A 27981-nucleotide genomic window follows, 5' to 3' on the forward strand; every position below is an offset into this window, starting at 1 on the left:
CTTTGGAGCCAGAAAGCAAAAGGAGAGTTGGGGCTGGATTGGGCTGGATTTGGGTCTGCGGCAACAGAGGATAATATCAAAAGGCAAGCATGACATGCAGCTTTGCCTTACTGGGGCCCTTGGTGGTTACAACCATCCTGGGACTTACTGGAAACAGTCTCTCTGCTGAGCAGTTATGACCTCAGCCTCTGGAAGCAGACTGCTTAGAATCCAGTCTCATCCCGTCCAATACTCACTGTGTAATAACCTCTCAAAGTCTTAGTTTCCTCATCTGTAGAATAAGGGGTCAAAGAGGACCATAATTTATAGACTGGTGAATATTAAATGAGATGCTCCATAAAAAACTTAGTGCAATGCTGGGCACTGAGTGAACACTCCCTGTTCACGTGGCTTCAGCCAGTCAAGACCCACAGCAAGATGCATGGAAGTCTTACTGCAGGAAGACCTGGTCCGTAAACAGAAAGCAGCTTCTATGTTAAGGAACTTCCTTAGAAATAAATCAAGTGGCTTTCTTTCACCCTTCCCTACCTACTTTGTTCTATCACTATACAAAACACTTTGCTGTCCTTTGAAATCTACATTGATTCCTACATTGACATCCTTTGGAGTGTCTTTTGGACATTTTCCCCAAGTGTAGGAACAAATGTTTCCAATAGTGTAATTTGAATGTCATTTACATTTGCCTTTATATAGTTTTTCTTTTCTTTTAATAGACAAAGAGATTGAAGACATGACTCCAGTGGAATATTTCCTTCAGTTTGGTAGAACTTCTTGGCAATGACTGTCTAAGAAATGACTTTTCTACTATAAGCTGCCCAATTTAATAAAAAGGATTGTTCCACGTATTGATTCCGTGTTAATGCTAATTTGGCATCAAGCACTTTCTTTTACCTTAATAGACATGTCAGATGTCCTCTGTCTTGGTCATTTATCGTAAGTGGCAACGAGAGCATTCAGCAACATAGTTTGTTCTTTTTAGGGAGAAAACAAGTTCTTTTATAAACTCTGTGCCTAAGCAGTTTCAGAATCATCTTTCTTCCAACCCCCTCCCCACGCCTGTCTCCTGCTATGCCTTCTCTGAGTGTTCTTGGCAGGCTTCTGAGAATACCCAGCACTGAGGGGAAACACCCAAGATTATTTTAAAGTGTCAGTGGAAGTTGCTGAAGTCAGCTCTCAGGTCTGGATGACTTTTTTAGAAGCAGAAATTCATGTTGGTGAGGGCAGGTCTCCATTCTGGCTGCTGTAGCTCTAGTCTCCTTGGCTGGCCCTGTCGGCCATAGCTTCTGCAACAGCTATGCACGTAGCTGGTGTGGAATCACCAGTAGTACATGCCTAAGGGTGATCGGGCCCAGTGCTTTTGTATTAAAAAATTAAATAACTGGGTTCCCTTCTGCAGATAAAAGAAAAACATGAATTTTTTTTCTTTAAATCTTTTTTTTTTTTTTTTTTGGCTGCATTGGGTCTTCGTCGCTGCACGCGGGCTTTCTCTAGTTGCGGCGAGTGGGGGCTACTCTTTGTTGCGGTGCGCAGGGTTCTCATTGCGGTGGCTTCTCTTGTTGTGGAGCATGGGCTCTAGGCGCACGGGTTTCAGTAGTTGTGGCTCACAGGCTCAGTAGTTGTGGCTTGCGGGCTCTAAAGAGCAGGCTCAGTAGTTGTGGTGCATGGGCCTAGTTGCTCCGCAGCATGTGGGATCTTCCCGGACCAGGGCTCGAACCCGTGTCCCCTGCATTGGCAGGCAGATTCTTAACCACTGTGCCACCAGGGAAGCCCAAGAACAACATGAATTTTATCTATTATTTACTTTATTGTGTCCAATGCTCTTTCTCTCTCCATTTCAATATATATGGTATAAATAGTATAAAGATTTTTGTATCCAGAACTAGCCTGTGACCCATCCAGAGAAATGTCAGCTTCTTTGTTGCAAACTTTTGAAAACACTAGGGAATGCCTGAAGGTTGTAGCTAATATTGATAGAATTCAAACTAGTATACTCTTCTAGGTGATTTGCATGGATTAATTTATTTAACTATCACCACAACCCTATGAGACAGGTACTATTGTGTTTCCTGTTTTAAAGATGAAGGAAACGCATTCAGAGAGGTGAAATAATTTTCCCAAGGTTATACAGCTCGTATGTAGTGAGACAGGAATTTGAATACAGTCTGCCCCTTCCCCTGGCTACATTACATCACTCCTTTCCAGTTAATTAAGCTTGTGGTCTCTAAGTTATGTTATGAACAATAAACTATGTTAAAAACTATGTTAAAATCAATGTTAAAAAGAATAAGAAGACTTTTATTAAGTTTTATTAAATTTCTCAACCAAGAGTATTTAACAGTCATTTGGCTATTGCCACACGGTAACTGAGAGAATGAAAGACTTGAAAATACAAAAATAAACTTTTTAAAACTTAAGTAGCCTCCTACACAGCCAGGTCCCTATCTCCCTGATGTCTTCTGGATTCTCTGGAAAACCAGGGATTGGACTAGATTATTGCTTTTACCGGCTAAGCACTATACATTTATAACTTGACAACAACAATGCCTAGAACAAGGTGAAAAATGTTTAGAGCCAGTAAGTAATGTGAAGTGAAACAATATTGTGGTCAGAATTTTACAGAAAAGGAGAAATGGAGCAGGGTAATTTCTTGTCTTTTCTTCAGTGTCTGGTCATATCAGATTTTCCTGTCTTCAAAAAGATGCACTGCCTGGTGGTGCCCACTGTTTTCACAACTGGAGTTATTTTGGCAGTTCTGCAAAACATCTACTGGCAACCAGTAGATGTTTCGTGAGGTCTAAAACTTTTTCAACTATGGGGGAGTCTCCTTTAAGAAAAAGAATACTAATTTATAAATACAAAATTTGTGTATTCTAGAATTACTATAGCAGTCTCTTTACTTGTCTCCTTGTGTTCATTCCCTTTCTAGTCTTATAAGTTTTTCACATGTATAAACTTTAGGTTCCAAAGTGTGTTTGTTTGGAAAAACGGAAATAGGTGACAAATTGAGAGATCCTACATCAATTAAGCTTGGGAAATGCTCATAGAATATTCAGTCTTAGTAATTTCATTATGCACGTGGACATAACGAAGGCACTAAGAAGTCCTATATTTTAAAAATCTGCGGGCTTCCCTGGTGGTGCAGCGGTTGAGAATTTGCCTGCCAGTGCAGGGGACGCGGGTTCGAGCCCTGGTCTGGGAGGATCCCCCATGCCACGGAGCAACTGAGCCCGTGAGCCACATCTACTAAGCCTGCATGTCTGGAGCTTGTGCTCCGCAACGGGAGAGGCCGCAACAGTGAGAGGCCCGCGCACCGCGATGAGGAGTGGCCCCCGCTTGCCGCAACTAGAGAAAGCCCTCGCACAGAAACGAAGACCCAACACAGCCAAAAAAAATAAATATAAATAAAAAAAATAAAAATTAAACTCTCCTGTATAAAAAAAAAAATCTGCAAAAACTTATCTGTCCATGGAAACCTTTTTTTGTGGAATAGCTATTAGCATTTCACAGGCAAAACCCAATTAGAGAAACTCTGATCTAGATTAATCTTCATAAAACATTCATGTATCATGCTTCCTCTCAGATGACAAAAAAACATTCCAAAGTTCACTAATGCCTCCAGGATCAGGTCAAAATGAACCAGGCCAGCACTTCAGGGCATCCCCAGTCTGTCTTTATGCTGTCTGAACCTCATCTACTACCCCTTCAAGAGCAAATGGTTTGCTGCAGTTGGTTCTACCATCTTCTGAACAGCAGACTTATTCCTTAAAGGGGGAACCCAGTTCTGTCCCTCTCATTTGCCAACCCCTCATGGCATGCTGGTCCATACTCTCAAGACTGGCATTTGGTCCTAGACCACACCTTGCCTTGTTAACTGAATTCTTTAACATCACAGCTTCCTCTCCCCCATCTAACTCCTTTTCCAGAGGCAGAGAACTCCTTTTGTCTGCCTCCTCAGTACCCAGGTGTGCACTGATGATTTGACTGTGCAAACAGATGGCACTTAGTAGACATAAATTCACTGAATAAATGAATTAATGAGCCTTGGTAAACTTCCTTTGAAATCAATTGGCTTCGTAGAGTGCAGGCAGCCTGGGCATGTCAGGGATGAACATGTGAGCATGTAAGAAGTCACTGATCTAGCTCCATTTCTACCACAACATCCAGTGATCGGGAGAAGGTGAACCAAGGGAGGCATTTTGTAGGGCGGACATGCAGAGCATCTATCTGCCTCATCAGGGTGGCAGGAAGAGAATACATAAACCAGGGCTTTACCAAAAAACATTAGAAGATGTATGTATATGCAACACTGGGATAAACCATCTTTTGCTAATCATAAAAATACACAATTCTCAGAAATAACTTTTCAACAGATGCTTAATTAGCATCGGCTAACTTGGATAAGTTGATCACTGAGTCAATTTTAATGCCATCTCAAATATTAAATTAAATTCTCTTATTTTCTTAATATCAAGGCTCCTATTTTATCTTACAGCACAGGTAATTTTTCCCTCTAAGTAGAATAAAATTAAACAGGTTCATAAAATATTCATTAACTTACATATGAATGCATATCTATCTGTGCCTCTAAGTTTAAATTAGTTATCTCCTTTAGCCTGGGATGACGAAGTATTTGCTGTAGGTAATTCTCTTAAGTGATTTATCTTTTTGATTGTTCTATTATTTGATCTACGGTCTGAAATGTCTTTTTATTTCTTAGATACACACACCTCTCCTTGCACGCAGTACAAAGTAACTGATTTAGGCGTTTCATTTATATAATCATATTCACCAGAATCCATATCCAAATTAAATAAATCCATAATAGTGATGTCAGCAGCAGACTACTGGATCTTCACTTAAAAAATACTTTTTAAAAAAAAATTGATATATGTCTATATTGTGAAATGATTAGCACAGTAAGTTTAGTTAACATCCATCACTTCACATAGTTACAAATTTTTTTTCTTGTGATGAGAACTTTTAAGATCTACTCCCTTAGCAAAATTCAAATATACAACACAGTACTGTTAACTACAGTCACCATGCTCTACATTACATCCCAGGACTTATTAAGAGTAAAACGGGAAGCTGTACCTTTTGACCCCTGTCACCCATTTCTGCACCCCTACCATCCCACCCTTTGCCTCTGGCAAACACCAATCTGTTCTGTACTTAAACAATACATTTGACGCCGATAGTGATGACTTTGAACAAAAGGCAATGCAATCCTAGTTCTGTCCCTGTATGATCTCAAGACACTTGAGCTGGAGTTGGTACAGGGAGCAGATTGGGTAACAGTGGACTAGACTAGGATTTCAAGCTCCACCTCTGTTGATAACCAGCTCGATGACCCTGAGCAAGTCTCAAAGTTTCACTGGGTCTTAATTTTCTTATTGGTAATTTGAGAATGTTGTACTGGATGTGGTCAAATTTTGTTACTTTAATAAGCAAACTTCTCATTCTTTTAAAAGTGTCTCTAAAAGGCATTTGGTTAATTAGGAACTAAAATTAGATTGAACTATAACTAGCTTCCTATATGCTAAGTTTCAGCCGTATTCCTGGTACTTCACTGGTATCAGCTCCAGGTTTACTGGGTATCATGTTGCTAGAGTCACTTCAGAAGGAATTACAGGACAAGCCTCTCCTTGAGTGGCCTTTTCTAAAGATATGCATTTATTATATTTATATGAGAGTTTTAACAAGAGGATAAATTGAGTACATTTAAAATAGAAAATACAATACTAAGTTTTAAAAGGTCTATTTGGATTTGCTTTGGAGTTGTCCTTATTGCAAAACTTGAAGCCAATAGGCATTTAGTCCAGTAAGAGTGACTGTACCCACTAGTACTTCATGAAAAAGAAAAGCCAGACTTACCTGTACATTAGCATGGACAGACCCGGGCACTTGGTATTTCAACTCATGGGCTGTTGTTTGAGATTTTGGAAGCAGAAAAGGATAAGAAAGGGACCGATATTTTGGTTTCATAATCTAAAATAAAGAAAAACAGGTAAAAAAGATTCAAATTAAAAAACAGTTCCAGTCTTCCTTACTTTGTGATTATAAAAAAAATTCAGGTTCATTTGAAAAAGAAAAAGGGAAAGAGATATTAACAATGGGTGTTTCTAGGTGAAGAGGCAATAGATTATTTATTTTTGTTTTCTGTCTATTTCCCAGGGACAGAAAACTCCCTTTTTCCTTCTTTTACCTTTTGGAGTGAGCATTATTGCTTTGTATTTTTAAAGAAAACTTAAATACAACCTGGAGTTATAGAAGTATACAATTGCAAAAATGGGATTATTTTATAAACTGACTTTTTACTACGTTGTAGGTATCTTGCAACAGCAGTAAAGCACTATATATCATTTCAAAATAATTTCATAGTAAAATGGCATGGAACAATCATAATTTGTTTAACGATTTCTATTAATGAGGATGTCAGCTGTTTCTCATTTTATATGAATTATTAGATGCAATGTCAAGATAAATGACTTATTGAGTAACTTCTTTAGCTTAAGTACCTGAAATAGATTTTCTGAGTCAAAGGTTACATACCTTTAAAAAGTTTTCTGCAGTTATACCAATTTATCCTCCCAGGAGCAAGGTATAAGACCATCATAGATCCCAAACCCAACTGTAGGTATCTGCAGCGTTTTTATCTTTGTCAGTCCAATAAGTTAAAAATATTATCCTTTTGTTTATTCATTCATTTGCCTCTAAATTCTTGTTAAAAATATTTCCACTATTTCTAAGAGCTCCCACTAACTGTTTATAATGTTATTTAAATGGAAATAAGGTGACACTTTAAGTTGTTAATAAAACTAAATCTTTTTCCAAATTATCTCCAAATTATAAGGAGAAAATGCCTATAAAACCATTTTATTTATTTTATTAAGACTCTATAAATAAAATGGAATCTTAATAACACCTAGACGACAGGTACTTAACTTAGGAATGTTAGGTCAAATGCTTACAAGTAATGAAGGCATCATACTAAGGAAGACACAGACTGGAGAAAAGAAAACTGCCTCCATCTTCTAACGCCGTTCACTTTGCTCAGAACTGCCTCTCAGAAGCCTGTAGCAATATGGGCCCAGGGCAGTGCCAGGATTGGAAGGCCTTGCAAGCTCCAGCTCTCTCACCTGAACGAGGCTCCCATCCCCCTACAGTAGCCCGACAGCCCTCCACGTGACTATCAGCCCTGGCCAGATGCTTAAACGACACTGAGTGTCCCAAGTGTTCAAAGGGTTAAACCACAGGCTGTGATAGTAGCAACATCCCTCCGCCCTCTGAATTGTCTGTGGTGTGAAAGTTCAGGAATATTTTTTTTTTCTTTTGCTCAGAGACCCAGGCACTCTGACAACCGGGCACCCAAGAGTAGATGGGTAGCACAGCTGCGGCCACTGCAGCCCCTTCTCGCCTCCTCTTCCTGGTCTGTCTCTCTTCATGTGGACTGAATCATGCTAAAACCACCTACGTACCTTTGTGAAGTTCCAGCGCTGGATGAAGTGACGGGCCACGTCGCGAGCTGCCTTCCCGTGGACCGCAGAGGCGATGTCGTGCCATGGCATCCGGGGGGTGGAGTGCCTGTCAATGAAATCTGCCCGGGTGCACCAGGCAAGGTCCTCACTAACTTCTGTGCCCAGAGGCACACAAGCCATCTGACCCCAGCTCTGACCCTGACTACGATGCATGTAAGAAAATGTGGTAATGCCCACCGTGTGTATATGACTTGGCTTGGGTAGAACAATGCCTTTATAGTCAAGAGAAACATAGATCTCACACTGGGGAACACAGTCTCCCATGCACCTCTCCCAAGTATGTTTCCACTTCATTTATTAGATAATCACTAGGCAAGGCAGATGTGAGTTGGTACAAAGTATTTAAAGCTGTGTACTTGACATTACATTTTTCTTTTTTATCCTGTTGAAATAATGTTAAGCTACGTTCCTATTTCCTGTTAGATATACAAACAGTGCTAATCTGAAATGTGTTGTTTTAATGCTGGAAGATGAAGATGATATGCAGAAAAAAAGGAGATGATCAAAGGAAGGGAACCATCTCCTGGAGAATTACAGATTATTACCCCCCTAAAATATGCCTATATGGAAGCTGGAGATTTCCAACAAGTAAGCTCTATTTCATTTTCTTTTCTTACTATAAGGAAAAGCCCTTAAGTATATGACTGAATCATAGTTTCCAGTGTTTTACCAAATATTCAAAACAAAACAAAAGATATTAGATCATGCACATGCATACTTGTTGAGATGCTGACAAGGTAAAGACAAAATATAAGCAGCCCCCCACTACCATGGTACTTACCAGCAAAAGGTTTATCAAGTTGAACCCAATCTTTGAAGACAAAATTGCAGTAGTCCTTTCCATGCCAGAATCTGGTTTCCCCATGTAGCTCTCCCACACCTGTCTGTAAACTTCGGATGGAGCCCGTGTCTGTAAATGCAGCAAGACCCACTCAGAGACTGGTTCAGGCGGACCCCAGAGAGGGAGGCTCATCTCTTATCTATTAAACACCTAAAGACTTCTTAACTTTTCTTCTTAAGCCTCATGACTAGGACAGCATGTGTTCATGAGGCTGTGGGCTGACAAGGTTGTAAAACCCTCATGAATTTACTATTAGTGGGTAGTTGGGGCTATAATCAGGTCCATCATTTGACAGTGAAACTTAATATTCTTATTCTCACCATCTACCAGATCACTGGAGGAATGGATCACAGGGTTAACTGTGAATAAAGAACTTGCTAGGAGAGCCTATGAGAGAGCAGTAAAGTCAGGTCAGGTGGAGGAACATGAGACGCAGAGGCCACAAAGAAGTCATGTCCTTCTTTTTCCTCAACCAATATGGTGCACATCTAACGTATAATTCTTGTCCTTTGCATCTCCAAATGCAAGAACCTCAAATTTGCAGACAACCTGTGTTCCAGCCCTGGAACTGACTAGCTAAGTGACACTGAGCTTCATCTTTCTGGGTCAGAAATCCTTTATGTGTGAAAGGAAACATTTGGCCCAGATGACATCTAAGATCTTTTGGGCTTTAACATTCTATTTTTCTAAAATTATAAATGACATCCATAAAAAGTGTAACAATAGACAGAAGCTCATGACGGCACAGGCGCAAAAGCAGCGATCCACTGCAATATTTCACAAAGAACTTTGTCGGGAACGTTTTACTTAAGGGTAAATATGTTGACTTAAATAGTTTGTATGTTTATGGAATATGCTGATCACAAAGACAACTAAGCAGGAAAACTAGCAGAACTACAAATCACAAAATGCAGCGCTTGGCACAAAAGAGACACTTAACAGACAGACATTGGATGCAAAAATGTTTGTTGAATGAATAAATGGTACCACGTGCAGGAGCCAGTGAGAGTACCGGACTGGTCTCCCTACCAACACGCTGCCCCAGAGCTGTCCTTCTAAAAATGCAGACTCCTTGCTTAAAAGCCTTCCAGGATGACCTACTGCCTAGAGGGGGGTCAAATCCTAAGGGTTTAGTATGCACAGAGAGCTCTTCTCAAACTGCTGACAATCTCTCTTTCTGGTCCTTGTTTTCCTCACACAACCCAGACCCCAGGCACACCATACTTCTCACTGATTTTGACAGGCTTGGTTCATCATGCAGCTGGCACATTATTCCTTCTGCCTATAATGTTCTTCCCTCCCTCTTGGTCTGAACTCCTCATCCTCCTTCAAGAGCCACGTTAGCTGTCATCTGTCCTAGAGACACCTCCCAGACCCCAGCAGGGAGAGGCAGTCCCTAGCACTGCTGTAGAACCATTAACAGTTGCACACCTCCGGGCCTCTGACTCTGTGACCCAGTTGTGTAAGGATGCTCCCTCCCTGCTCCCCACTCACTCATCTGTAAACTCTGGGGTGGGGAGTGTGTCCCCTCAGTGCCTGGTATAGCTCCTGGCAGTCAGTAGGCAATCAATAAGCATTTGCAGAGCAGAAGTTTTTAAACAATCACCACACATACTGCTAGTATTCTATCCCAGACTGAATAATTAACCTCCAAAGGGTATTGGAATTTTCTGTAAAAGGAAAATGTTTTAAAATGCTAACAATGAACAAAATTTAATAATGTTAAAAATAGAATTCTGTTGATTTCTCCCAGTGATTTATTTTCCTGCTAAGACTGAAAGGCCAAAGTACTGGTAGGTCTATTTGCTCACCTGTAGGCTCTCAGAGTAAGCATGGCACTTTGTTTATTTAAAAAACAGGAAAAGAAAAAAAGGGGACAAAGAACGAGGTAAATAGTGGGTCAATTCCAAAGTAAAATTTAAAAAAATATATATATATATTATATATAAAATTTGTTTTCATCAGTTGAGAAACTCCAGGCTAAATCTTTATATGTATACACATATACTTGTTTAAAAATCTCACCTAATAATCAGCTTTGATAAGAAAAACAAAGCAAATTCTTAGTCTCAGATAATGATCTTGGTGCTAATTGAGTTCAACCTGCTCACAGTTCAAATTTGGTTTTGGTTTTAGTCATGGCCTAAACTAATCCAAATAAATCAGGGTCCTCCTCAGAACAAATGAAACAGTATTAGGGCTAAACATAACAAAATACTCCTACTTACTGCAATTACTGCTCAGAATTGCATGAACACGTATGAGCAGAAAAGGAGGACTTTTTACATAAGCAATGCCGATCTGAGGTGGTTCTTATTAGTCTATATCTGGCTCCCAGTTGATTTCATAACTGCATCTGCCTTGTCTTTTGGCAGCGGTTTTTCATGCCAGTTTACTGCAAGCCTCATCCATCGGTGGCCCAGACTCTGGCTGCTGAAGTTCATGAAGAGGGTATCTTTCTGCCCCTCACCCGGTGTCTTCTGACTTTGCCACATCCTTCTGTTTTTTCTCTCGTCTCTTAGCTTCCAAGGCTGCACTCCCCTACCATTACTCCAACTCACCCTTCTTGATCTTCTTTCCTAGCTCCTCCTCCCTCACAAGGTTTTCCCCAGCTTTCCCCTAAATGTACCCCTGTAGCCCTGGCTTCTCACTGGGGCTCTAGATCTACAGCCACGTCCAATGCCTCACTTGACCTCATCTACCTAGTTGTCCCACCAAACTATAAACTCATGCGTAGCACTAGAATCACCGTCATTCCCACAAAATCAAGTCTTCCCTTGAGGTTTCTGCTTTCTGTTCATGGTTTCTCAAGCAAAACCTCAGAATCACCTTTGGCTCCCCTCACTTCTTCACTGTCTTCTCCACCCACCTCCCCATCACCACTTCTCAAACCCTATTGAAATTTGCTGATTCTTTCTTCTGAAAAAATATTCTCTTACTCACTTCATTCTTGGGCCCACTGGAACAAGCTAGTCAGAGCCCCCATGACTCGAGTATGACCTTCGTAAAATACCACCCTTATTCCCCTACCCTTCCCCTCCACCCCCCACCCCCTCCAAATTCCACCTCCCCAGGGATTCTCCAGCATTTAAGGAATGAGGGTCAATGACTCAGCCTGACTTTCAAGACTCTCCAGATATTGGTACAGTTATATCCCACCAGCCCAATCCATACAAATTAACTACCCATCAACAGCAATTCCAAAACCCAAAAGCTCTGAAAATCCAAATGTTTTTTCACAGCTCATTTGTTAGCAAAACCTGACGCGAACTTGAGGTTATTATCTTCCTTTATCCCACTCGATGTTGTTGCACGAACATAAACAATTTGCTTATAGGGTATTTCCTGGACTTTGCCAGGAGTGTAACATAATACAGAGTATAGGTATTGTATTACCTTTCTAAAATCCAGAATCTTCTAATTTCTTTTTTTTAATTGAGGTAACACTGGTTTATAACATTATGTAAGTTTCATGTGTATGACATTATATTTCTACTTCTATATACACTACAGCATGCTCCCCACCAAAAATTTATTCTCCATCCATCACCATACAGTTGATCCCCTTTACCCATTTCACCCTCCCTCAACCCCTTCCCTTTTGGTAACCACTACTCTGTTCTCTGTATCTACATAATGATTTCTGTTTAGTTTGCTTATTTATTTTGTTTCTGTGTTTGTTTCCTTGTCTTTTACATTCCACATATCAGTGAAATCACACAGTATTTGTCTTTCTCCATCTGACTTATTTCACTTAGTATAATACTCTCAAGGTCCATTTATGTTGTTGAAAATGGCAAGATTTCATCTTGTTTTATGGCTAAGCAGCATTCCATTGTATATATTTACCACATCTTTATCCATTCATTCACTGATGGGCACTTAGGTTGTTTCCATATCTTGGCTATTGTAAATAATGCTGCAATGAACATAAAGGTGTATGTATCTTTTTGAATTAGGGTTTTTTTTTGTATTTTTTAGGTAAATACACAGAAATGGGATAGCTGGATCATACAGTAGTTCTATTCTTAATTTTTTGAGGAATCTCCATACTGCTTTCCAAAGTGGCTGCACCAATTTACATTCCCATCAACAGTGCATGAAAGTTCCCTTTTCTCCTCGTGGTCGCCAACATTTTTTATTTTTTCCCTTTTCAATAATAGGCATTCTAACAGGTGTGAAGTGATATGTCATTGTGGTTTTGATTTGCATTTCCCTAACAATTAGCGATGTTGAGTATCTTTTTGTGTGTCTGTTGGTCATCTATATGTCTTCTTTGGAAAAATGTCTCTTTAGCTTTTCTGCCCATTTTTTAATTGGGTTGTTTTTTGTTGTTGTTGAGTTATATTAATTCTTTATATATTTTGGATATTAACTGCTTATTAGATATATCGTTTACAAATATCTTCTCCCATTCAGTAGGTTGTCTTTTCATTTTGCTGTTGGTTCCCCCCTTTGTTGTTGGCATTTCTCATATGTGTGTTAAGATATAATATCTACCTGGAGTGCCTGTTTCTCTCCCTTCTTAGTCTCTACCTACTGAATTTCTGCCTATATTCACGGCCAGTTCCAAAACAGGTCCCCAATGAGTTATATATATATATATTTTTAAATCTCTTGGTTCTTGAAACTTTTTGGATTTTGGCATTGTGGATCAGGTTTACAGTTGTGGAGAAGGCTTCACTGACAACTCTTGCCAGAGGATATTTCCCCCTGATGAATTACTAAGGCACTAGGTTAGTAATACCACCACTTACCTATTAGATAATAAGCTCTTTGAGAGTGAAAATAAGTGTTATACATTCTACACCACTGAAAACAGTTTAGAAATGACTTAACCTACTCTTCATTATCCCTTATGATTAGATATCTGAGTTTGAAACACTTGTCTCAACTAAATGGCAAGAATTATTGTCCCCATCAGCCATATATTAAATCTTGCTTAAAAGGAAAAGATTAGCAAACAATTACTAAATATAAGAAGAATAAAATTCAACCCTTTTTTAAAATAACTGTATCAAGGAAACCATGTGTTTGAAATTCTCCCTCTTGCAATATAATTTTAAGAGAAAAAAAATCTTGAAGATGGCTGAGTGATTTTGAATTAAAATATATACTATAGAAATCTACCATAGTTACTAATCACATTTAAGATGAGCTGATTTTAGTGCAGTTTTTTCTACTTAAAAACACACAGTGACCTTGCGTGCCCACTCTGTGTGCAGGAGGAAGACCCAACGCAGCCAAAAATAAAAAAAAATAAATAAATAAATTTATAAAAAGAAAAAAGAGAAAACACAGGCCATAAAAAAAAAAAGGGATGGAAAACAAAGGAACCCATAATGAAGCATAAAAAACAAAAACAAAAACAAACAAACAAAAAAACGGGTCTTCGCTAGGAGCCCCATTCAGTCATGGCCTTTTGCATTCAAGTGAAACACTGCAGAGAAGCTAATCCAGTTCATATCTTCAGGAAAGGAAGTTATTAACTCAAGTAAACATTCAGTTTCAAACTTATAATGAAGAGTCACTCTGTGCTTAATTTGGGTTTCAAGTCCTATAAGACAATATAAGTTTAAAAGTCATTACATGATTTAAATGTAGAGCTGTGCTCTTTAAACTTCCTTCATTATTAATAGTAGAACTTCCTTTTTTTTTTTTCCCCAATACAAATTCACATGGCAGTCCAATATATAAAATAATATATGTGGGATTTTTCTGGTTGACACAGGTACCAATAGAGGTAGGAGGGTCCGGGGCCCTCAGTATTATCCTCAGAGTCCCCCCGAGAAACACCAGGATCCAAGGAATAGACTTTGCAAAGCACTGCCCCAGAAGGACTCAACTATCCTTTGGCTTTCCTATTTAAGTAAATTAACTTTTTTCATATTAAAAAGTTAAAATTGTAACTTAATGTAGTTAATGGAAAGAGTCCTCTCCGTCCCCCACATCCCATATGCAGTGCATCAGCAAATGCTGTCAGCTCCACCTCAAGATGTATTCAGTACCTGCCTGGTCACTACTTGCCACCCCTGTCTGCTCTGAAGAAAACGTTTGTAAAAATGCAAGTGAGACCTTGTCTGGCCTTTGCTCAAGACCATCTGATGGCTTCCTTTTTCACTCAACGTATAAACCAAAATTCTATAATCTACCCAACCCTCTCCGACTTTGCTCCTATCATTCTCCCCTAGCCCACCCGACTTCAGCCACTCCTGGAACATACCAATCCCCTCTTGCCTCATAGTCTGCACTTGCTACTACTCCTCCTGGCTGGACTCCCTCCCCACAGACATTATCTTATCCTGATTCTTCTCTCCCTTTTGATCTTTCTCAAAAACTCACTTCATTGGAAAAGCATTCTCTGACCCCCTCCCCATATAAAATAGTAACTCCTCCCCTCTGCCCTTCCCCCCTTCCCCTGCTGTACTGTTTTCCATGATAATTCTTACCACCTGACACATTGTGTTTGATGATCTATTTGTATATACAATTCCCATCCTTACTCTCCTACTAGTTAACAGAATTTTGTCTGTGTTGTTCATTCCATCCCTAGTATCTAGAACAGTGATTGACATAGGAGCTCCGTAAGTACTTATTTAAAGAACAAATGAGTCGTATACATTTATTTTTGTATCCCCACTTACAGTTTTTAATGATTGTGCAATTCCATCAAGGGAATGAACTGCTCATTATGTTCTCAACCATCCTCCATCCTCTACTCTTGGATTTTAGGTTGTTTACTTTCTCTCTTCTCTCTCTCTCAATAAAAAACACTGCACTGGACGTGTATCCAGTTTATTAGGGAGAGGATCTCCATCAACATCTGAAAACCACCCACATTGCTGTCCCTAGTTCACCACTATGGGGATCACCCTTCGCAGCCTGCAATCAGCCTGAATTACTTAACGTATTCTGCACCCAGCTTGCATCTTCTTTTCCACTTGCCCCCAATCCTGCTGTCAGCAACACTAGCATTCAGTCCCCTTGACTTCATGTTTCACAACTTCATTCCTCCATCTCATCGTCAGTCCTAACGCAGCAAAGCCACACTCTGGAGTTACAAAGCAATACCTGGACGTGTTTGCAACCTTTTATCTTTAATGTCTGCCCCGGCATGCACCCCTGACCTGGCTCTCTGGACTTCCCAGTGCCCTGTCTCAGGTCTATGACGCTCTACGGAGCGCAGGAATTACTGTGAGCTATCGCTGAATCCACATTGGCATCAGGGACTAGTTGTATGCTAAATAAAGAAAATGTCTCCCCATATATGCTCTTCTCCATATTTTAATGTATATCAATGTTGTTTACGTATTTTATATCAATGTGATTTAAGACAAACAAATTTACTTAACAGTTACATTGGAGCTTTAGTTCACTATATACGGTTAATCAGTTTAAAAGTTGTAGGGTCTCCAGACTACAGAATGCTGGAACCACTGCTCAAGGTCCAGCTTAATGTTCAGGGTCATTAGCTCCTGACAGCCACAAGTGACTCACAGCCAGCCATGCTAGCTGGGCTCTATCTCAGTCATCTCCTAAATAGTACATAGAACTGTGGCCTTAAGAATTTAGCCAAAAGGTCCTGATGACTGTCGGCATATCTGCTAAATCACAAGTCTGAAGCATGACTTCTGGGAGACTGATAAACTAGAACTTCTCTGGGCACATCACTTATCACCTCTAACCCTGCGTTGGGTCATCTGTAAAAAGGAGATAGCACTGTTATTACCAAGCCCCACAAGTGCTCGGGGCAGTAAGCGGCAGAGTCTGCACACAATAAATGCTAGCTTACAATTTTACTGTGGTTGCTATTTATTATGATGATCACTTGTCACTAAATCTGATCCATTGCCAAATTCCTCTTCATTCCACCATATTTTAGGCCCTGATTAATTTATTTGAGAACCTAGTTCTTACAGAAACTTATCAGATTATCAATTCTAAAAATATACGTGGGGTGAAAACTGTGAGAACAGAAAGCCAATCCAGAGACACAGTCACTCTGCTCAAGCAGCAAAAGCTGAAGCCTACAGAGACTGTGGCGCTTCACACATCACTTACCAACGTTAGGTCTAGTGAGCCCCTGCTCTGACTCACCGGAAGAGTGAAAGAGTTTCAAGTGGGGCTTTAAACCATGGATTAAATTCTGACGGCTCCTACAGTGATTACAATCACCTGGAGAAAGTTGAGAGTTCTTTCTTTACAAAGAGATATAGATATATATATAAATATATCAAGTTTTCTAAACTCAGAAGCAGCTTCAATCATTTTAAAAACAAGGCAAGGCTATAGAATCAGTCACAAATTCTGTGCAACAGAAAACTGTAGAGCTTTAAGACAAATCTTAAAGAATGGTAAATTTATAAGATGTAGAAAATCTGATGTTTCAGGATACAAGCTGGATGTATTTCTGGATAGAAAGAGACATGAAATCTCTTATATGAAAAGTTTATAAAGTACACCTAATACTTTTCTTTTTCCTTTATAACTTGGCGTTATTTTAGAAATGCTTAGTCATTCTGCAACCATTAGAAGCATGAATTGTGGTTGTTATGACTAGTGATGTGAATAAAACAATAAATCTGTTCTAAAATGAGTCAAACAGAGCCATGAAACGGCATGAGACTGAACAGGATGATAATAATGACTTCTCAGCATTGTTCACTTTACTCCATTATAGAAGGACAAGTTCTGCAAACAGGTATACGGTGTCTGGCTATGGAGGAACAGAGCATAGTTGAGATAAGTTCCAGTGCAGACGATGACTTACTGGAGGCGCTGTCGAGGCTGCTGATGCTGTCTGTGCTGCGTAGGTGGTGTCTGTGCAGCTGCCTGTAGAGGCTGAATTTGGAGAACTTTCTGGGCTTTCCTATGCCTTTCAGTTTTGAATCTGCATCATCAACAGTCTTCAGGACAGGCAGATTTTTGTTAGATTCGTTTTTATCTTTGAGGCTTAAGGATTCCATAGACTCTGTTGTTTCAGCCTGAGAAAATTATTTAAAAAAAAAAAAAGAAAGAAAGAGAAGAAAAGAAACTGCATAAGATAAGCTGCACTGTGGCCTTTTAATTCCAGTTTAAAGTTTACACACGATGGAGGCTCCCTAAGAGACACGCAATAACATGTGCGAGGTCAGCCACAGGGCAGTGGGCGATTCTTGTGAGCTGTCTAAATACTTCCAAAGGGATACCAGGAAGTCCATTATAGTTCCTCTTTCACTGGGCCAGAAATTTCATGCCAATTAACCTTTTGGTTTCAAATACAATTACGTGAGTTATACTCACTGTTGAGCTACTGAACTTCTTCCTCTGATAAATATTAAGTAAGCGATGCTTTTTCTGTCAATCATTTTCCCCGTTACCTTTTCACTAAATCTCTGTTTTCCCAGAAAAGTCACCAACATATACAGCAGTAAAATAAGATGGAGCCCATCAAACTTTTTAATAAGCATACTGATATTTTGGCAACCATTTGAGTTGAAATAATAAGTATACAAGTATAGGCATACAGAGATTTTGGCAGCTCTTGATTTGAAAGATACTTTGAGAAGTTATTAACCTCCTCCTTTCAAATAGAATTCCCTAAATGACTCCAGACTGACCTATCCTATTTTTGTATGTCTGTAAGAAGGAAGATTTCAAAAACCTTGGCAGCTAATTGTAATAAGGTTGCTTATTTAACTTAAAGTCCAATTTTGCCGCACATTTTTGTTTATGAACTTTTTTCCCAAATAGGAACTAAATCTTTAATTTAAATGGAAAGCAAAGGAACTGACTATGAGATAGCACATGCTCTATCAAATCTGTTTTCTCTTCTTACAAGAGAAGAAACTGAGATTAAGAGATGCATAGTTACAGACTGACTAAGTGGTATTTGAAACCAGGTCTGTGTTGGACTCAATGTTCTTTACCCTTCCAGGGATATGCCACCTCTCATTCAATCCATCAGTCAACCAGTCACACTATTAACACACACTTATACAAACTGTGTCCCTTATATGCAGTTCCATAAAGGTGAAATTTACTAACTGTGAGGGAACCCAGAGAAGGTCCCCCGGTGACGCGCTTCACGCTGCCCACGTCCGTGAGTCTGTGTTCATTGTCATCCCACCTTCCATAGGCCAGGTCAATCCCACCCACAAAGGCCATCGACTGGTCGATGATGATGAGTTTCTCGTGATGAGCCCACAGATATACACTGGATGACACGTGATCTGGGTGCCTCATCACCTTGAGAGAAAAAAAACCACACACGTAATATGCTTTCTAAAATGTCTTTCATATTATAATAAAATAGGTCTGTTTACTCCCCTGAACATTTCCTACAATTCAAATGCTAAAATGTGCTATCTATACATCAAAGAAAATCCCCAAATTTCTAATTTTATCCTCAGTATTTAGCAGAGTATTTATTTATTTTATCCTCAGTATTTATCCCTGGATACTTTTCAAAACTCCCCTGACCACCCTGGACCCGTCACATATGGGGGAAGCTGCCCTTTAGCTTGAAATTTGGCTGCATATTTCAATAAAAGTCAGCTCAGTGGAATAGCAGATTCCCTTTTCCCCCAAAAGGGTTATGTTATATGTTATATAAAAAACACTAAAACTTTTTAGCCTACACCTATCTCTGACAAAATTTTTAATAAGTATATTGATATTTTGGCAGTCATTAAGTTGAACTAGTAATCAGATTGATATAGGGATATAGATGTTTTGGCAGCTCTTGATTTTAAAGGTAATTTAAGAAGTTATTAACCTCCTGGTTTCAAATGGAATTCTCTCTAAATAATCCCAGACTGACCTATTTTTGTATGTCTTTAAGTAGAAACATTCCAAAAACTTTGGAGGCAACTTTATTTTTTAATAACATGTTTTTATGGTGGTAAAATACACATAAAATTTACCGTATTAATCTTTTTAAGTGTACAGTTCAGTGGTATTAAGCATATTCATATAGTGCAACCATCACCACTATCTATCACCAGAACTTTTTATTTTGCAAAACTGGAACTCTATACCTATTAAACAAAAACTCCTTGTTCCCTCCTCCTCACAAAATCTGGCAACTACCATCTACTTTCTGTCTCTATGAATTTGACCACTCTAGGTATCTCATGTAAATGGAATCACACAATATCTGTCTTTATGACTGGCTTATTTTTACTTAGAATAATGTCTTCAAGGTTCATCCATGTTTTAACACATGTCAGAATTTCCTTCCTTTTTAAGACTGAAAAATATTCTATTGTACGTATATACCAATCCATTATTGAGAGTGTGATATTAAAGTGTCCAACGATTATTATAGAACTGTTGTATTTCACCCTTCAATTCTGTCAATGTTTGCTTTATATATTTTGATGGTCAGTATTAGGTACGTAAATGTTTATAATTATCACATTTTCTTGCTGCATTGAACCTTTTATTAATATATAATGTCCTTCTTTATCTATTGTAAACTTTATTGATTTAAAGTCTATTTTGTCCAATATTAGTAGAGCCACTCCTGCTCTCTTTTGGTTATTATTTACATGGAATATCTTTTTTTAATCAGGTGAAATATATAATCATTATATACTTCAAGCCTGCTGAAGATTAATTCATTGTCTTGATGTAGCTCAGTGACTGGGTGACAATATTTACTGATAGGTTTCAGGTCTCTGGTAAAATATCAAAAGGCTTTTTTCAAATTGCTTACCATGTTTATTCACTTTACTAGTACTTTATACAAAGTGCTTTTAAGGAGAGCACTTTAAATCGTAAAGGAGTTCTCTTTGTTGCTATCAGTGTTCAAGGGACATCCCAGGGAGATCACATTTAAGAGGTTCCAGGATAACCTTAATGAGGAGTATAGAAACTTGACAGGGCTCTTAAAACAACTCTAGGAAGAATGTTCTTGGCTAAATTATCAGGGTAAGAGAAGCAGAAATGAGAACTCTGCTGACTCCATCAAGATCAGAAGTATAAGAGAGCATAATTATTTTATTTCTGAGAAGTTCACAATATTACTTATTCAAAATATACATTAGGGAATGCTAAAGATTACCACTGCTCAAAGTAAAATGTATCTGAAAAACTACAGAATAATAAAGAAGAAACATTGTTAAGCAAGATGACCTGAATACCTTTATGTTGGGGTGTAGATGCATCAAAGTCCTCTTGCTGTATTCACTATTGATTCCAAGAGCAAGTTCCACCTCTTTGTAGAGCATAATGAAGATCCGCACCCCCTGTTGCTGTCACAAGAGAAAACACAGGGAGCAATAAGAATTTCTGGAGGTAGGTTATGATTTTCCTTTTCTTCTTCATTTCCGGGGCATTGTACTTTCTAAAAATTTTTTCTATAAACAAGTATAATAAAATATTTAATGAAAAATGCAATACAAGAAGGTGAAACATAAGTGTATATTAAGACACAAACATAAAAAATAACAATTTACCTCCCTTCCATTCTATGACTTGTCATACTGAGACAGTCAATATTTGACTAATTATAGCCAGAAAGTTGAAATTGCAACTTTAAATACTAAAAGTATCTGATAGTCTTACAACTTTGAACATCTCAGAACACTTGACATTGAGGAAAGTTTTGACCTGATTCATGTTACAGGATTAGGATTTTCTGCTCGTTTTTATTATACCACAAAGAATTGAAATAACAGTGTTTTTAAAACTCTGATGCAATAAATTATGCTAAACATGCCTTAAATGTTTCTGGAGGTATTTTCATAGAATTTTTCTTTATTAAAAAATTATTTCAGTGGAAAAAACATTTCTCAGTCTTCAGAGGTGAATGTATTGGTTCATACTCTTAACCCATAATTAAATCATTAATGTCTATTTCACCACTGAAATGACTTCTTCAGAAGTCAGCTTCTCTAACATTCAAAAATCCCCGAGTTTTAGCAGCAGCACAGAAATTAACATTGATCCATCCTTAGACCTTGGACCTAAAAGAAAGTAGACAAGGCCATTGTGAAGGTCAAATTAAATCAAAATTGCCTCATAAACTTTAATATGCTATACAAATAATATTTATTCTTAATATTAACCGTCAAAAAAATGTCCAACAGCTGGTAGTATAGAAAAGTACTAGTATTTTCTCTCCTAGTTCTGGGCGGTGACAAGGTTTTAGCTTAGGATAAATTGCCTGACACCTGAATGTCCTCCCCCATCCCTGTCCACTTACACAGTTCCGCCACCAACATACAGTTCCTCCAGGAAACCCTATCTTATTTACCCCCACTTCTTATATCACTTTTTTACTTTTTAGGTTTGCATCCTCAGTGTTGCTGTGTAGTTTGCAACATTTTAATTTGCATTTACTGTACCCAGCAGCTCTGAAAGCATTCTGAAACATATTACATGCATGTTGAGTACTGTAGCTACACCTAGGCATTTAATATCCTACAGATTTAAAGCAAGAAGTTTTCCATAATCCTTTCTAGAGTATTTGAGATGCAGGCATATCTAATAAACTAGAGTGAATAATTTAGTTACAGCTTAAATGTAATCCATGGTAATTAAGTATTGTTCGTAATGGACATTCGAGTCACAAATTTAAGAAGCCTTACTGGTTGAACACATCTAATTTACAAGAACTGGATATTTTTGCAATGCTATAAAAATGTGAAATAACACAGGAGTTAATATTTTTAGGCTGCAAGATGTAAAATCTCGGAGTAAACCAAACATATATACAGTTCCCCAATGTTGCTCTGCCAATAAAAAGCATATTTTGGCCCCTAGATCCTTATAATAACACATCACTTCAAAATACTAACTCTATCTTACTTGGTGTTAGTAATATCTGAAAAGTGTGCATATTTTTGAAGGGATACACTAGATTTACATTCTGGGCTGCATTAAAGAAATCTGAGTACTAAGAGAAGACCCATTCTTGCTCTGAAAAAAAAAACAAGATTAAAAATACATATGTCATTTTATTTCTCTGGTTAACAGCTGACTTTTGGAACTTGCTTGTTACTTATTATATTACGCAACTATTGTTGTAATCAAGTACATCAGTACAGACTTGAGTAAAGAAATAAGGAAGTGAAAGTGCAGGCAGGAAATGAACAGATTAATTTCTAATGATCTGGCCAGTGAGCACTCTAAATGAAAACTAGAACATTATTTTATTTTTCTCCTCTACTATTCAGATTTACTTTGCTATTTGAATATTTTAGGATTCAGCACTGAATAGCAGTCAAACAAATAGCCTCCCATTGAATGACATAATATAAAGTTTAAGACCCCCAATTTCAACCTAAATTATAGAACGTTACACCTGACATCTTTCATCACAGTTCATTTGTTTTAAGTGGATGAAATTCTGCTTCTTAGGCTTATGAGATTATTACCCATGAAGTACAGTAACTGAAAATTAGGAACTGGCCTGAATCTTACAATTTTCCATTTATCTGCATAACTAATGGACTTTTTAAATAACAGAGATTTTAATGCTAATGGATTATAGCATTATCCTCCATCTATTAATACCTGACATTTTCTTCTATACTGTGTCTTTTCACATTGAAATAAATAACTCTGTAGGAAATAGGATAGAGACTTTTAAGTCATTTTAGCTTAAATAGAAATGACTAATAAGGAAGTAATTAAATATAAAAAGTTCATTTTTATGTAGTCTGGTTTACAATTATTTACTTATGTCCATGTCCACAATAAACAGTTAATTAGTGACAAGATTCCTCTGATAATAAAGCAATAAATTCCTCTTCTTTTGGTCAAGGCATTACAACACTGCCATAAACTCTAAACTATAAAGGGCAAAGCAAAATACGTCCCTTGGGAATGAAGGCATTTGTTGGGCCATAATAGTGCAGACTTATACAAAATATGGGAAATATTTGTGCAAAATGAAAGCCAAATTAGAAAAAAAAGGACTGATGTTAATTCTGTAATTTCAAAAATACACTTTTGAAGTATCCAATGTTTTACCAATGCCTTTTAGTGATCCCAGGGGAAATTACTTTTTGCTCAGAAGAAAAGTATTAATAGGGGAAGTAGGAAAACAAATAGCCTGGACTTGACTGTGCTTCTTACATTTCTATGCCATGTTTCTTATCTCTGCTGAAGTCAACTAACCCAAGGATTCCACAGAATAAACTTTATGACACCTGAATTTAAAAAGATAAAAGTTCTATCCTCTTTTCTGATTAGTTTTTAAGCAAGTAGAGCAGACATAATACTATTAACAGTAGGAATTTTTAGGTGCTTTACACATACAAATGCATGTGAAGAAAGTGAAAAATAAACATCTTTTATAGTTGAAATCAAGAGACTTTGCTTCTGAGCCAGCTTTTTCTCTGATTGTTCAAGCACTGTGGTCAAAATATTTTCTAAATGTAGCTAAGTTTGTCCATTGCCTAAAGATAGCTTAGCTAACACATCTCCAGGATCATCACTTGTCAAGAGCTTCCCCGGTGGAGGGGGGGGATGGGAGGTGGAGGAGGTGTGCGATATTTTAGGAACATGCAAAGTAAAGGATAAAAACAAAATCGTATCCTCACCGTTTAAATGCAAGCAGCACTGGGATGTAAGAGCACATATGCTCATGTGCCTTTTTTTAAAGCCAGTTTTGTTCAAAGCACAGTCCTTAAGGTTGAAGATCCCTTCCCTCCTTCCCTGCCATGCCCCTCTAGCCCACCGTTTTGGTAAGATTCCCTTTGATTTTTCTCTGCAGTGATGTGATTATTCATCTCGTTTGACAAACCTGGACATCTTTCCCTCCTGTTGGTCACTGACTGCAACTCTAGAATGTGCCTTGTGGCCCAGGACAGAAAGAAATTAACCTGACGACAAAATCCTCCCTGAGAACCTAGGTTCTGTTAAGTCTCTAGGTGGCTGCACTTGAAGAATCTTTTGGTGCAAGTCTCATCAGAAATACCACATATTTCTAAGGTTAAAATATACAAATTGGATACAGGGATGCAGTTACGATAACTATGATGCAACTTATCTCACCTCTTAGTGCAATAAATGCAGAACTGTGAAAACCCTGGGATGCTGCTTTGAGTTAAAGCAGTCTGCCTCTCAACATTGGCTTACACTATTTTAAATGATGACATTGCATATCAGAAGGCCAGAGAAACAGGAAAATATCAACTTGGCTATTACCAGAGAAACAAAATATTGTATTTTCCCCCTAAGAAACATCCATTAAAAGAAATGTTTGCCTATATGTTGGCTATAAGGCAGAGACACTATATTTCTCCCCAAAGATCTGCACAATCAGATAGAAGAAAAAAATAATTCATTTCAATCAACCTTGCGGACCTCTGGGACCCATTAATGCAAGAAGAAATGCTATTTTAAACCCAGTACTTTGTGAAGCTAGTGGCTTTCAGAAACTAAATTATTTATGTGAAGCAGTGTTTATGGGTGTATGAAATGTCAATTTGGAATGATCTGAATGTTAAAATTTAATAATATTGTGTAACTGGATTAAGGAAGAGCAATTCTCTTAAATGTACCACTGAGAAATTAATATTTAATCGTATTACTATTTCCTTAGGAAATTAAAAAAACCATTTCAGGCAATTTAAAAATTACAAGTTTCAAAAAGCAGATGAAATTGAAACAAACAAAGCACGGTTATCGGGCAGCACTATTTACCTGGTCATGGTATTCACCTGGTACCTCACAGGATTCATGGGCCGTAAAAGCAAAGAGAAGCCATGATAGTGACAGAAAAGGGACCTGGACAGATATGCTGAGGGGAATAAACAAACACACGCCAGCTACCATGAAGTGGATGACCAGGTTTGCAGGACCTGCCTCCTGAGCCCTGATCTGGCAACTAGCTTTCTGGAGTGTACTTAGATGTCCTGTAGGCACCTCACACGCACGTGATCTAAAATGTAGCTCTCTGACTCTGGGTTCTTCCCACTTCCTCCTACTACCAGATTCACCGTCCCAACACACCATTTTCATCAGATCACCCTTCTTCCATCATACCCCCCCACAGTGGCTCCCCACTGTCGTCCGTAAAGTGCAAACCACTGGCTTGACTCACAAAGCCTCCACATCCCTACTGCCTTTCCAGCTTGATCCCCCATCCTACCTATGCTAACACTCAGGTGTCATCAACTTTGTCACCTTGCTGTGACTGACAAGGCCTTATGAATTCCTGCATCCAGCATGTTTCCTCATCACACTTCCTATACCTAGAAAGCTCTTCTTTTAAAATTTCTGGTTCATACCAAATGCCCTAAATTCCTCAGGTTGTGAGGGGCTTCCACATCAGACCTACCCAATGCTCTCCCTCCTGCTTTGAATCTTGCCACTGTCTCTGTACCCAGCTGACTCTTGTGTAGATTTTTAAGCTCCTTCAGGTCAAGAATCAAGTCTTTTATTTTTGTACATTCCCATGTGATTAGCCAAGTGCCCTGCACGTAAGAGGCATTCAACAAAAACATGTTAATTGAAACCTAAAAGAGTAAAGTATCGGATAAGTACTATGAGGAGAGGATTTTCTGTTATGATTGATGATCGCTAGGCAAGGCTGGAAAAACTTATTAGAATGGAGTTTCTGGAGTTTACTTTTAGAGGAGAAATGGGAAAGCTGCCATTTCACGGAGAGAAACATGGAGAAAGTTATAGCCCATTCAATATGTAGAAAGATGTTTGGTAAGGCTAGGACTAAGCCCAGGATATGAATCCTTCAGCAAGCCCTCCACGGGTGGGGATGGAATACTATTCACACACATGGCATCCTTAGTAATTAGTGTAGTACCAGGCTCAGAGAAGACACAGTAAATGTATGATGGGTTATCTAATGAATATGCAAATAATGCTTTTCAAGACCAGAATTTCCAATTTTGTGAATGGAAGTCTGTTGAGACAACAGATTAGACTAGCCTTGAAAATGATGCTGTTTGGCAGAACATGTGTCTGAAATAAAGACAATCAACTTCTTTTGCCTTTAATATCAACAGTGAGGTCTGCCTATACTATCCCCAGATATCCTAAACTAAAGGCATGGGGAAAAGACATTGAAAGAAGGAGGAAAGGTGAGTGGGAAAGGGGTAGTGGAATGTAGAGGATGGAAAAAACGAAATAAGTGATGGCTGTGAGAAATAGAAAATATTGATACTAACCCCAATTACTTAGGACCTACAAATCTGCTAGAATGTTTAATGACAGAATTCTAAAAATTAAGACAGTTTCAAATAATAGTAAAAAGGCTACTAGCACTCCCTAATTTGGACATGATTAATAATAAATTGAACTTAATTCAACTATTCTAATTCAACTTAATTTAACTCGGTTGAGGACCAACCACATAAAAAATTTCATTAGCAATATGAATGTAAAGTAGTCATTGGTGAGCCTATACTGCTTCAGTTGTTTACTATTTATAACAAAAAAAGCACACTCAATGCTCACCCAGGATCTACAGGGTCACACTATTTCACACTATTACCATAAACTGTCCCAAAACTGGAACCACCAATTCTTTATGTCCTTCCATTTGACATGCTTCAACATCAGCTTGACCCCATCTGACTGAAATCATTCTCAGATGACTCTGAATTTTGCTCAAATGACAAAATAATGAAAAATAAATAAATAAAATTCTACGTTTCATTTCATCATTTATTACTCAATGATGAAATTTTATTACAATGTTTTGCCTAACAAATCAGCTGCCTACAACTGATTAAAAAACAAAAAATTAGAGTTGGTAATATAATCCACGCTGTGAATTAGGTAAAAATATTTATGATTCAAAAGTAATGGGAAAAAAATCAGAACCAAATGAACTTGAAAACAGTAAGTATTCTACTTTTTGTCAAGCTCTAAAGAAAAAAGTTATAAGTGTATATGAAGGGCTTTGGGGAAAAAAAGGCATTTCAGAGGCAATAAACTTTTAAAAAATTACATCAGCATTTGTTAGGAAAGTACATACTGCTTTTCGCTTAAGAATGCAGTCCAACCTCCAACGATTTCCTTCAACCACTGGACGTTTCAGGAAGATTTCTGGACTCAACCTGAAATCATGAAACCAAGATTTCAAGAAACTAAAACAAAATATAAAGTTCTGATTGTGTCATAGGAAGCAGAGGCAATTTTAGCTCAAATGCCATCACCATCCTCCACTGTGGCAGGTCATCCAAAGTTCCACTATGAGTCCACGTACAACTTCATATGGGAACAGCAGCCTTTACCCCAAAAATGTCAATTTCAATTTCTCTATCTTCCTCACACATCATACATAGACACACTTGCAGATACTATTGACTGTCCACCTTCTGCTTCCTTGCTGTCAGACCCCACCTCCCATGACTGAATGTGAATATTCTAAATAATTGCTTTCCCAGACTCCTGTGCAGCTCCAGCACAAAATAACACAATCCTGTACAATGAGATATATGAGGAGGTACACAAGGGGTTAATGGAAAAGTTCTTTCTCTGATAAGAGGAAGAGACACACGCACACACACAAAAAAACCCCCAGGAAAAGCGGCTCTAGGATGGATGTTGTATGGGGGTGTGATGCTTAGACAGGTGCAGCCAAATGGAAATTTAAGGGCAAAGCCAGAACCCTGAAATCACTGGATTACTTCACCAACTTTA

The 27981-nt window shown here is 38.3% G+C and overlaps 1 protein-coding gene across 6 annotated transcripts in view; it reads right to left on the minus strand.

The window, feature by feature from the left end:
- Positions 1 to 27981, minus strand: part of PLD1 (phospholipase D1) — a 212905-nt gene that overhangs the window by 59604 nt on the left and 125320 nt on the right. For 5 of the 6 annotated variants that reach the window (XM_036850657.1, XM_036850658.1, XM_036850656.1 and 2 more), the window contains exons 12-19: positions 27314 to 27395; positions 20505 to 20615; positions 18406 to 18606; positions 17150 to 17363; positions 16441 to 16554; positions 8320 to 8448; positions 7479 to 7597; positions 5875 to 5988 (exon numbers count right to left, since the gene is read on the minus strand). In XM_036850657.1, coding sequence (XP_036706552.1) covers positions 5875 to 5988; positions 7479 to 7597; positions 8320 to 8448; positions 16441 to 16554; positions 17150 to 17363; positions 18406 to 18606; positions 20505 to 20615; positions 27314 to 27395 — 1084 coding nt within the window. The remainder of the gene's footprint in view (positions 1 to 5874; positions 5989 to 7478; positions 7598 to 8319; positions 8449 to 16440; positions 16555 to 17149; positions 17364 to 18405; positions 18607 to 20504; positions 20616 to 27313; positions 27396 to 27981) is intronic. The other variant, XM_036850660.1, reaches the window with a different exon arrangement.

Source organism: Balaenoptera musculus, chromosome 4, assembly GCF_009873245.2.
Source record: "Balaenoptera musculus isolate JJ_BM4_2016_0621 chromosome 4, mBalMus1.pri.v3, whole genome shotgun sequence".
Classification (NCBI taxonomy): Eukaryota; Metazoa; Chordata; class Mammalia; order Artiodactyla; family Balaenopteridae; genus Balaenoptera; species Balaenoptera musculus.